The 13,195-nt window shown below is 35.8% G+C and overlaps 1 protein-coding gene across 1 annotated transcript; it reads right to left on the reverse strand.

Annotated features, from left to right (window-relative positions):
- Positions 1-3,196: 3,196 nt before the first annotated feature.
- LOC120197397 (arginine decarboxylase-like) lies at positions 3,197-5,975 on the reverse strand. The gene has a single exon (XM_039198939.1). It carries the CDS (start codon positions 5,607-5,609, stop codon positions 3,438-3,440), a length of 2,172 nt encoding a protein of 723 aa, XP_039054870.1. The 5' UTR covers positions 5,610-5,975; the 3' UTR covers positions 3,197-3,437.
- Positions 5,976-13,195: the final 7,220 nt, after the last annotated feature.

Here is a 13,195-nt window from a genome sequence, read left to right on the forward strand (position 1 = left end):
TGAAAACATGGGGAGGCAGACCCAAGAACGTTAAGGCCACCCAAGACATGCTGCCTGTCCGTGCCAAGACTAACTCGCTTGCCCAGCTCCGCAAATACACCGGCAAGGAGAATCAGAGGAGGTCAAGTAAGGAATGTTCGTCAAGGGCTACGTCCACTAAGTTGTTGCAAACAAAAACAATGAGGTGATGATAAGGATGTTAGGACATTGTTCTCTGCTAGACTTGTGAATGATTCCAAAGACTATTTTTGTTCTTAATTCCAATGTACTTGTAATCGCATAAACTTCCTGATGAGATTAGTATGCATGCATGCATTATCACAATACTAAAATGCTTGAAACTGTGTTTCGTGCCCAAATACAGAACGACCCGAACCCAAAATGATTTGAACAAGTCATCCGAACAATACTAGATAGAAGCTACCCTTATTTGACCTATGTTAATCATTATTATTATTTATTAGTCTAACGAGTAGATTGCACAATAATATGCAATTATTCTCCTTCATCTTCAAGTCAATATTTGCATCTTAGTTTTCAAAGGCGCACCTAAGGCGATAGGCGCAAGTAAATGCAGAGCAAAACGCCTTTGGAGAGATAGGCGCAACGCAATATGGGAAGTCCTCCTAGGCTCATGCTTGGGAGGCTTTTCTGCATAGGCGTCAGGCGCCTCTTCCTTTGTTTGCCTCTTCCATCGCGTGCCTTTACCGAAAATTCAAAGTACTGACTAGAGAAGAAATGTAAACCGAAGCTCAAAGATTCCATAGGCTAAAGAAGAGGAAGATCATAGTATATAAAATAGCCTTTGAGATGATACAGTGAATATCCTCTACAGCTGTTCCAAGACCATTAACGGTTGTGTTAACTTATATTAAATGGCCTTTGAGATGATACAGTGAACATCATCTACAGCTGTTACCGAGGCAATTAATGGTAGAGTCAACAGCACATTCTTCTAGCCAAACATGCATGAATATAGTTGGATGTGAAACAGTTCACTGAACGGTGGCTGCAAACACAATTAGGTTTAGCAAAGCAAGCATGTAAAGTGAGAAATGTAGGCCATAAGATGATTTTTGGCCCTCAACCAATTAAGCTTTTATGCCCCCAACCTAGTCTAGCAAATCAACATAAGGAGTTTGATCCATCATGGACTACCTGGGCTAACCGTTTCAAACAAACTAACAGCCAGAGACAACCTTCAGCAACAACCAGAGCCAACCTTTAACAGCCTACTAACTTATCAATAGCCTCTTCCACCAAAAACATACTACATATGTAGTATCATCTTGAGGAAGGGACAAGAAATGGTGAAATGGTGAAAGAACAGGAGCTGGAGAGGCGATATAACTGTTTTAGGAGTGAACCAGTGGATAATAATTGTGAATATACCATAGAATTGATTTATAGATCTTTTAGTATAAAAGTACACCTCGCCTATAAAAAATGCGCACCTTCACCTTACGTCTAGGTTTTAGAAACCCTTTGCGCCTCGATGTGCCTTTTAAAACTAAGATTTGCATATGGGAAGTTACTGGTGCAACGATGAAATAAAAAGAAAATTAAAAAAAAAAACAAATGATTGAAGATCAATAGGCCCCCATTATGTCCTTTCATCAATATACAGATTGCAGCAAGCTTCAGTTTCCACAACCATACATCACTCACAATTGCACCACCCATCCAAATGTCTTCAACATTGGAAAATGGGGAAGATCTGCCTTCGACCTTTTACCGTTAGCCATTTGTCGGTTAAATCGACTATTACTATATTGGCTTGATGTCAACGGCATGCATCCATAAGTGACACAAGGAAAGGATTATACCATGCTTCGGTTGCACAAAAGGAAGACAGCCCCACATTCGCTGCCGACGCCGCAGCAACCACAACACCACCACCACCACCTATGTCGGACTCAACGAATTTAAAGTTTAAAAACTTTCAGGAGATTGGTCGGGGCTCTAGCTTAGGGGTCACAAAGGGGAATGCCTTGGAGTTAAAGTAAGCAAAAGACATGATTACAAGAGAACCAAACCCCACATATATATCATAATTTCGGAATCTTACGTATCTTAACCTTTTCTAAAGGGGCCGACCCACGTTTAACATGTTATGTGTTCAATTACAAGGCATTATCGCACCTAGAATGTCGGAAAGCATAGGATTGTTTATGGAATTCATATATAATATTTAGGCCTCCCTGTCCTAATAGTTAACTTTATTTTAAGGTAATGTTCTACATGGGTTAATACAAATTAATATACGAGTCGAGTACCGTATATTCGTGACATTGGTATTGCAATGTTCATCAAGGATTAAACTAAACCAGTCCTTCAAGTGGATTTGCCCGCTAACTGGTTCCCTTTGGAAGAGTTACGTTATTCTCTCTCTCGATTGCATTCTCCATCATCTCTAAGAAAACCACTGGAAACAAAAGGACACAAATCAGATAAGTAATAGATTTCTTAGATCTAAATGGAGCAAAACTAATACGTGAATAGTCGTAATATGAAGTGTATACAAATTGAAAGATGATTTGCCTACCTCAGCTGGATAGAGATGATGCCTTCTTCTGCAATAAACTCCAGTACTCTGCCAATCAGATACACACTCAACAGCACAGTTCCGAAGCTCAAATAACATTGGACAATCAATATGCAGAGAGACACTGCATGAATTCATTAACACATTCTCATTCTGGACGCTATGACCATGACTTGGGAGGAAACGAGACAAGTTAGTGCCACAACTAAATCTACAAACCTAGGAATCAAGGGTCAACGGAGGTGTTAAAACTGAAACAACAATGAAAAAGTACATATTGGGAACTTGCTCGGAAAAAGAACATACGATCACAATCATATAAATAAGGAAACAATCAAACAAGAGCTGGCGGAATAAGAGGACATTACTAATGTAACATATGAAACAACAGTCCACATTTCAATAAAAGATGCACGGTAACTACGGTAACCCTGCTCAAATGATGTCCCATGGTAACCACATTCATCAAGAAACTAATATACATGAACATCGAGATTACGATGCGGGTTACTATTATGTGGCTAATTATAAGATATGGAATACAATTAATGGGCAAAGCAAAGGCATTTGGAAAACATTCATGGTAACAAGTAACATGCACAAGGGTTCAAAAATAGACCAAACATCCATGAGAGTGAATCGAAACAAGAATAAGAACAAACACGAGAACTTTAAAAGCTAGAACTGAGGAAGTCTACATCAAAGAAACAATAACAAGGATGGTGTAGTCCGGTCCAATCCTTCATTATGATAATGAAAATGCAAAAGACCTTGTCTACTAAACATCTTTCGCAAACTAAAGAAGGAAATCAACAACTAAAAGTGAGAAATGAAAATAAAAAACTAAAACAACGGATAACCCGAGCAATATAGAAAGTAGTGATAAGATGCCTCAAGCGACGCAGTAAGACCACTGCTCATCCTCACTAGCCCCAGACTCCACCAAAGCACCATCGTTGTAATCTTCCTGGTTGCAATAGTAAAAACCACTGTTATTAAAGGCAGTCAACGAACAAGAGGACGCCAGTTGGAGATAAGGCATGTTGTGCAAGGAGTGAGCAACACTAGAAGATAAAGCACCTGCATCAAATCTGCAAAATTCTTCAGCACGGTGCTTGAGGGTGTTGAACATGAGCTCAGGCTCGTGCTGCTTTGCCCGGAGGATGTCCCCACATGATGAGCCAGGCATTGCCCGAGTCACAGCGAAGCTCTGTGGACCATCGCTCTGTAACACTGTAACAACACTCGGACCACCAAAGAGGTTGTGAACTCCACCGAGGGCCTCCTCATACGCCCCACCCAAGAACATACCCAAATAGTACCGCCCATAAACACCACCGCCGCAACCGCTATCAAGTTCATGTAAAGGCAAGCTTGTTTCACCTCCAATGAACTTATCAATCTTCCCATCACTGTCACAAGTTAAATCAGACAAAACACTCTTCACTACCGGCCTTTCATCCAATCGATGGATAGGGACTATAGGAAAAACCTGACCAATGCTCCAAAAATCCGGGATAGAAGTGAAGATCGAAAGATTCACTAGATAAGTCCTAGCTGGCTCAGACCCACCAATCATTTTCGAAACCAAGTCAAATAACCCATCAACAGCACCAAGTTGTTCAATCCCCAAAGTCCCTTCTTTGAACTGTTCCACACATCTTTGCTTCAACTGATCAGCATAAAACAGGCATGTCTCGTTATCATGTCTCATTGCAGCATCACTCAAATTCCAATAGTCAGCCCGAGCATCCTCCGACAATCCCTCAATAACAAACGGAATGTTAATTTCGTTCATCGCGGGGATCGTCAGAGCAGTGGCGCCCATGGCCTCAAATATCAAAATGGAATGATGAGAAACAATGGCTCTACCACTTTCACTACAGATAATAGGATGCTTGATAGATTTACGATCACAAACAACCCGAATTGCATTAACAACAGCTGAAGCATATTCCTCAAGTCCATAAGATACGGAGAGATCAGAATTACCAGATTTCGACCCGTCGTAGTCGATTCCAAGGCCGCCTCCAATGTCAATAACCTTCATGTTGGCACCAAGCCGGACTAATTCCGAATAGATCTGCGCCCCTTCGCCAACACCATCTTGAAGCAAAGCAGTGGAAGGGATTTGGGATCCAATGTGGAAGTGCAACAATTGCAAACAATCTAACATCCCTGAACCGTGAAGTTCTTTAACAACCCTCAAAATCTGGTTGGTTGTTAACCCGAACTTCCCTTTCTCACCCGAAGTGGACCCAAAATGACCCGAATGCTTCGTTCTCAGCTTGGCCCGGAGGCCGATCACTGGACGAACAGAGAGCTTTCTGCTTATATCAATAACCAATCTCACCTCCTCTTCTTGCTCTAGCACAATCACAGTGTTCAACGCCAGCTTCCTTGCGAGCAAAGCAAGGGAAATGTACTCGGCATCTTTGAAGCCATTGCAGACCAATACAGCCTCTGGGTTTCCTTTGCAAAGGCAGTTCATGGCAAGAAGGAGTTCGGGTTTCGACCCGGCTTCCAAACCAAACCGGAATGGCGACCCGAATTTGACTACGTCTTCAACAACAAACCGGTCTTGGTTACATTTCACGGGATAAACGCCTTGGTAATGAGACTCGTATCCTTGGGCTTGGATGGCCAATTCAAAAGCCGATTGAAGGGACTCGAGCCGGTTTTTCAGGACATCGGGAAACCGAACAATGAGGGGAAACTGTAACCCGAGTCCGTCCGCCGATTTCGGATCCGAAACTTTCTTAACTACTTTCAGCAAATCGATTCCTTGGTGAGCCGAAGTACTCGCACCGTACGGACGGACCGTGATATTGCCGGAGTCATTGACGGCGAAATAAGGAGCCCCCCAGCTGTCAATACGGTAGAGAGCGGCGGAATGAGCAGGGGACCAATTCGTTGAAATGGAATCATCAGAGGCGGCAGTAGCGGTGGTGGAGGAAGAAAATGGGACCGCCACGGCAAGGGAGCTGTCCCCAGCAATGAAACCCGCGTATCCAGGAGGCGCTACGGCAGCATCTACGCAGCAAGCCAAGGTCGGCATCCCCATTGAGAAAAAAAAAACCCGCGACGATCTAAGAAACGAATCGAAAAACTAAAGTAAAAATTTTCAAAATATTTATCGAATTTCAATAGTTGTCAAACAATTGGGGGTTTTAAAACCCGCCGAGGCCGAGGCCCCGGCCACCCCCTCAAAAGAACCAGCAAAAAACCCTACTAACACCGAAAAAACACCCTCTTTTCCCCCTACACTTCGAAATCCCCAGCCGACCCCTTCAGAAGAAAATTACAACAGATTTAACTCTGAAAATGAATTTTTTCACTTGATTTAGAGCCACAAAAATTAAGCTTCGAAAAAGGATTTCACCATACAGATATAAATGAGATTAGTTGGGTTGGCAGAAGGGAAAAAAAAAAGAACAAAACTTTCCCGGAAAACAAGTGAAACTGTCTGGCAAGTAAAGGCTTTTTGGAGTTAGTTGGCTAAAGAAGTGTAGCAGAAGACTATTGATGGTGATGAATGCACCGAGGGAAATGATCCCTTATATAGGGGGTTTAACGGGTCAAAATTGGCTTTCGGGTTTGGACTTCAAGTTACCCGATTGAATATCTTTATCATAAAAAATCATTTTTTAAATTTCTAAAAATTATAAAATCTTAAAAAAATCGTCAATTATATAAATTATGGTTTTTTCGTATATATTTTTTAAAAAAAATAAAATTTTATGATTTTTTTCAAATCATAGTTTCTTAAAATAAAACTATACTAAATTAGCTTTAAAAATAATTAAAATAAAAAACGGAAAAGAAATCCTCAAAAAATAAAAATAAAAAACGACTTTTTACTTTGTAGAGTTTTTAAGGATTTTTTTATATTCTTAAAGTAAATAAAAATATACTTTCCAAACACAAATTTAAAATATTTTCAAAAGTGATAAAACGGAATAAAAATTGAAGATGTTGAAAATGTTCGAAAAACACAATATAAGGACTAATATAAAAATGTACTAAATACAAGGATCAAACTAGATATTAAACTTTGAAATTATAAAAATTAAGGGAAAATACACAAATGATCCCCTGACTATAGGGAATTGTTTTGTTGACTCCCATGACTATTGAAAATTACATATGGTCCTTCGACTATAGGATATTATTTTATTAAGTCCATCGATTATTAAAAGTTACAAAACAATCATCCGACTATTCATATGTTTTAATCTCGTCTTTTTTTCGTTAAAAAAATTGAGGACAGTCTAAGCTAGATGTTAACATGCTGACTAAATATGATAAAATTTTATTTTAAAATCTCAAACGACTATACAATTGAAATGATTATGAGATCATGTTTTATCATATCCCAATCAACTGGTTATCGTCTAGCTCAAACAACTATCAATTTTTAACAAAAAGGGACTTAACAAAGTAATACTTTATAATTAAAGGGCTATTTTATAACTTTTAACAGTTAAATGACTCAAAAAATAATACCTTATAGTTTGAGGACCATTTGTGTACTTTACCCAAATTAATAAATATTTTGGTACTGAGATTTTATTTAGGGTAAACTACACGGGAGACTAACAAACTATGGTTAAAAGTCAATGTGACCACCAAAATAATTTTTGTCTCAATCAGACCACCAAACATTTTAATTAATTCAATCAGACCACCGCACCGTTAATTTTTAACAGATGTGGTGACGTGTCCGTTAATAAATTGGTATAATTATATATTTGGTCTTTAATATTTACATATTCTATCAATTTAGTCACTATTTTAATTCAATTAAATAAATTTAGCTATCCAATTAAAATGTGCCACGTGTCAATATATGATTGAAAGATTTTATTTATGAATTTTAAATTATTTAATTAAATAATTTTTTATCCAATCAGGTGGTAACACGTGTCACCACCCAATTGAAATGAAAATAAATGGAGAAACTTGTACCCAAGATGAATCGAACCAGAGACAAAGGGATAAAGCTTCCAGGCAGCAAACCATTGAGCCAAAGGTCCCCAATGGTTTACAGTTAGAACAAGTTTTATTTGACTTGTAAAAGTTTATTAAGGATAAAAAAATTTAACAAATTATTTGTTTAAACAAATTATTATTTAAATTAATTGTAAATTATTTATTTGAATTAAAAATATTCAATTTTTATATAACTTAGAAAATATTTTAAAAAATTCGTTCATTCAAAAATTGACCGAATTAAACGAAATTTGTTCGGTTCGGTTAAAAAATTTCAAATAAATTTAGGTTTGATTCATGGTTAAAGAAAAAATAGGTTAATTTGGTTTAGTTAATAATTTTGAAATTTGTTCGGTTCGATTAAAATTTTTTAAATAAATTTAGGTTCGATTCATGGTTAAAGAAAAAAATCGGTTAATTTGGTTCAGTTAATAATTTTCAAATTAATTCAGTTCGGTTAATAATTTTCAAATAAATTTTGGTTCGATTAACAGAAAAGAATTAATCAAATTTTTGCTTCAATTAATTCGATTAATAATTAAAAAAATTGGTTAATTCGACTCGGTTAATAATTTTCAAATTAATTCGGTTCGGTTAATAATTTTAAAATAAATTTTGGTTCGATTAGCCGAGCCGAATTAACCAAATTTTTTCTTCGATTAATTCGATTAATAATTTAAAAAAAAAATCAGTTAATTCGTTTCGGTTAATAATTTTCAAATAAATTTTGGTTCGATTAACAAAACTGAATTAACCAAAATTTTTCTTCGATTAATTCGGTTAATAATTTTAAAAACAATTCGGTTAATTTGATTCGATTAATAATTTTCAAATTAATTCGGTTCGTTAATAATTTTCAAATAAATTTTGGTTGCATTAACTGAACCGAATTAACCAAAAAAAATTTCTTTAATCATTAATCGAACCAAAATTTATTTAAAAATTAGTCATGAATAATTTATTTAATCAAATAATAATTTATTTAATTTTTATCCTTAACAAACTTTTACAAGTCTAAACCATTAGGGACCTTTGATCTAATGGTTTAATGGTTTGTCGCTGGAAGCTTTAATCCCTTGTCCCTAGTTCGATTCACCTTGGATAAAAGTTTGTCCATTAATTTTCATTTCAATTGGGTGGTGACACGTGTTGCCACCTGATTAGATAGAAAAATTATTTAATTAAATAATTTAAAATTCATAAATAAAACATTCCAATCATATATTGACACGTCTCATATTTTAATTGGATAATTAAATTTATTTAATTGAATTAATATAGTGACTAAATTAATAGAATATGTAAATATTAAAGACCAAATATATAATTATATTAATTATTAACGGACACATCACTACATTTATTAAAAATTAACGACGCGATGATCTGATTGAATTAATTAAAAAATTTAATAATCTGATTGAGATAAAAAATAATTCGATAATCACAACGATTTTTAACCATATTTTAGTGATCTCCGTGTAGTTTACTCTGTTATTTATTACAAACGGTTACTCAGCGTCGGGTTGCCGCGTGGCCTCTGAGGAAAATAAGGGCCCACCTATTTAGTTTCTCTCATTGGTCATCTGATCAACCAAACCTAATTCCTTTGAACGAGAGAAATTGGGGCAGAAATTTCTCGTGCAATATAATAAACGGCTGTGATTCTTCCACGTATATGACCAATTTTTTCTCTAACACACAAGATTCGATACTGATTTTTTAATTCATCGATACATGATGATGCTCATATCCGTGGTCTGGGCCAAATAATCCACCATGTGACCCCCAAACATTTAATTTGAAATTTACAATAATTACAAAAGTCCTTATGGAATTCGTCACATCGATGTGATGAGTTCTATGAGATATAATTTTTTAATAGGTCGTGTCAGGTGGGTTTCATAGCCGAAATAAATATAATATATCTTGAGGGACTCATCACGCAATAAAAATATTTTTTATTTCGGTATAATTTTGACTTTTTTGACCGTTGGATTGACTGTTGTTCAACGGTCGATTTTTTTTTAATTTCAATGGAACTCGTCTCGCAGTGTGACGAGTTCCAACGGGAAAAAATTCCCTTTAAGTTGTACACATAATCTTCGATCTCTTACATAACATACTCCTTTTATCTTCAATCTATTACACAACAAAGTCCTTTCATCTAACCAAAACTATTTCAAACAATGAGCAACAAATTCTTCACAGTTGTCCATTATAATGGAAAAATTCTACAAATTGATCTTGATGTTGTGTTTAAGTCAGACAGACCGATCAATATGATGTTCTCTGTAGATGTATCTCATCGCCAAATAAAGCAAAAAATTGAGAGAAAACTTGGAGCTTCTGTTTCATGTTTAAGTTATCGACACCTGATCTCCTCAAATCCAGTGACATATGAAAAAGTTCAGCTTGATGATGATGACAATGTTGTTGTTATGGTTGAACTTCATCAATCATCAGATAATAATTGGATATATACGTCGAAACCACGAATGTAACTAGTATTCCGATGTCACCAGTACCAACTCATAGAACAGAAGAAGCACGACCCTCTCAACCACATGCAAGTTATGGTGATGATAACCTTGTTGGACGGTTCGGTGAAAGCCTTGCTGAATTTAGCGAGGATGATAAAGATATTGTATATTGTTCCGTTGGTAGACGATGACGACACAACATTAGTTGACGAGTTCGATTTTTTTGAACTTGCTTCAGAGGGTCAAGGTTTGGATATTGAGGCGGATGTATGGGAGGCAACTGTTTCACGATGTCAAGGATTGCAGAATGCTCCAAATGTTTGAGCAATGACAGACCCTCAACCTAAAATCAATCACCATGATTTACCTCGGTATCATCATGCAGTTGCAATGCATGACATTAACTACGATGCTATGCGAAATCCTGAAATATTTGATATGCCAGAGTTATGTGCTGCCCACTGGGGTTCTTCAGACTAGCGGTAATATGAGTTGGCTATTAGGTCTCAGTTTGAAACAAAAAAAGAGGCACAACTAGCAATCAAGGAGTAATGTATCAAAGCTCATCTTCAATTCTATGTCAGGGAGTCGGATCAAAAAACTTATTTCGTAAGGTGTATACACCATGATGTTGGTTGTAAATGGAGGATACGAGTATCATACCTACAACGGAAGATGTTGTGGGACGTCACAATGTTTAATGCAGAGCACGCATGTACAATGACCTCCTTGACACAATACCACATACATTTAGATTCAGATATCATATATTCTTATGTGAAGCTGTTGGTGGAAAAAAATCCAAGACTGCCCGTTTCTGTGTTAGTGGTATCCATTTAGAATACATTTGGTTATATTCTGACTTATCACAAGGCATGGATGGCTAAACGAAAAACAATGACCTTGTTGTATGGTGATTGGGATCAGTCATATAATGAGCTATCACGTCTGCTGCAAACAATGGAATTTTTCATCCCTGGAACCTTTGTTAGGTAATATACTCATCCTGCAGTCACGCTTGACGTTATCCCCAGGAAGAGAATTTTTGATGGCTTGTTCTGGGCGTTTAAGCCAGCTATCGAAGGGTTTAAATTTTGCAAACAAATGATTCAAGTCAATGGCATTTTTCTGTATGAGCTCTACAGATACATCTTGATGATAGCCGTTGCACAAGATAGAGACATAAATATTTTCCCCATTACCTTCGCCATTGTTAAAAATGAATCAGAGGAAACTTGGAATTTCTTTCTCTCCAACTTGTGTTGCCATGTTGTCACTCAAAAAGGGGTTTGCATGATCTCAGATCGATAGTCTAGGTTGTTAAGCACAATTGGTAGTCCCGAAAATAAATGGACGTCACCGCACAAATATCCTGTATATTGTATATGTCATATCGCGTCGAATGCAATGAATATGTTTAAGCAGAAAAAGATCAAAAAGGAGATTATCAATATGGGTAAATACTTAGCATTTGTCATTAATTATTTCTGCTTCATTATTGTTTTTTTCTTTCAATAATATTTAATTTACTAATTTTTAGGGTATGCTTTACTCCAACCAAACTTTCGTGCACGACTTGAAAATTTGAAGAGATACGAAGATGATGTGTATGAGTTCGCAGCTGAAATACCAAGGGAGAGATTAATCATTTTGATAACTATAACATCCCATTTTAATGATAAACAAAATTTTAAATTTAGACAATAATTAATTAATAAAGACAACATCATACATAAACTAAAACCATACAAATGAATATTTGAACATATTCCATTTTTTAATTTTTTACATCTCTCTATAATTCGATCTTCCTTCGTCTTCTTCTTCTCAATTTTTATACTTCTTCTTTTTATTTGTTCCTCCCTCTCAACTAGTCGTTTGCTACGTTGCTTCGATAAATATTCATACTTCCTCTTCTTCTCCTCTTTCATTTTTATTTTATTCTTCTTATGCTCCTCAACTAGTCGTTTGCTACCCCACTCTTCATCTGAAGAATAGCTTAAATCAGAATCGTCGCTCTTCGAGTCGGTGTTGTGAAACCCATAAACACCGTTAGCCAAATTAATACCAAAATTTTCCCACGGTCACATATTTGATATTCTCAATTTTTTGTTACTTCTCATACATCATAATCTTCACCCTAAACCCTATTTATACTAAAATTTAAAAAAATAGTCGTTGGAACTCGTCACTTCGGTTTGACGAATTCTAGTTAATTTTAAAAAAAATTCTTGACCGTTCCACAACAGTTACCCTAACAGTCCAATTTTTGAATTTATACTCATTGGAACTCATCACACCGACGTGACGAGTTCCATGTAGTTTTTTTCTTTTTTTTCAAATTTGTTAAAAATTCATACAAGATTCATATTTTTTTAACTTCAAAATTTCAAAATTTTATTATTTTGTTAAAATTTCTAAAAATTTCATATTATTTTTAACTTTGAAATTTTAAAAAATTTAATATTTTTTTCAAAGTTTTTAATTACACTATATCAATGAAATTTAAACAATTCTATTTTTTTAATTTTATAAAAGTAAAATTTATTTAATTATAATTTTAAAAAATAAACAAATTTATTACTTAACAATGTATTTTTGATACAATTAAATATTGAGTACACAAACTTAAATAAACAAATTTATTATTTATATTTGTGTAATTCTTGTCGATGTCGAGGCGTGGTAGAATAATAATGACATGGTGCTCGTCGATTTCTTCGTGGTCGTCCACCTTCTTCATTTTCCTCTTCTTCCGGTTTTGGTGTTCCGAACACTACTCCACCACTTTGGTATACATTTTCGGGTGAAAACGATGGAGTACTCAAGCTATTTGACATCATCATTGACGTCATCGCCTCAAATTGAGATTGTCTGTGATGAAGAAGATGATCCCATGGACCTCTTTCTTCTGGTTCTGAGAAAAATTGTTGTGAAGGTGGCACTTGATCCAACCCACGCCGCTCGACTCTTTATCAATGGTTGATATGCACCATATCCACCATAACTTTCTTATGATGGATAATAATTGGCGGAAGCATAAGATGAAGATGTTGACAAAGATGATGATTTCCCCCCATATTTGGCCTTAATTATTTCCCACTTGGACCGCTCCTCTACCGTTGTCAAGTATGGTTTCCCATTTGCTTTATAATTTTGGAGGTAGGGAGAAACA

This window comes from Hibiscus syriacus, unplaced genomic scaffold, assembly GCF_006381635.1.
Source record: "Hibiscus syriacus cultivar Baekdansim isolate YM2019G1 unplaced genomic scaffold, ASM638163v2 tig00117048_pilon, whole genome shotgun sequence".
In the NCBI taxonomy this organism is placed as follows: domain Eukaryota; kingdom Viridiplantae; phylum Streptophyta; class Magnoliopsida; order Malvales; family Malvaceae; genus Hibiscus; species Hibiscus syriacus.

Bases quoted from the DNA above. Each gene is read 5' to 3' on its own strand.
- LOC120197397 (XM_039198939.1), bottom strand. From the start codon at position 5,609: ATGGGGATGCCGACCTTGGCTTGCTGCGTAGATGCTGCCGTAGCGCCT.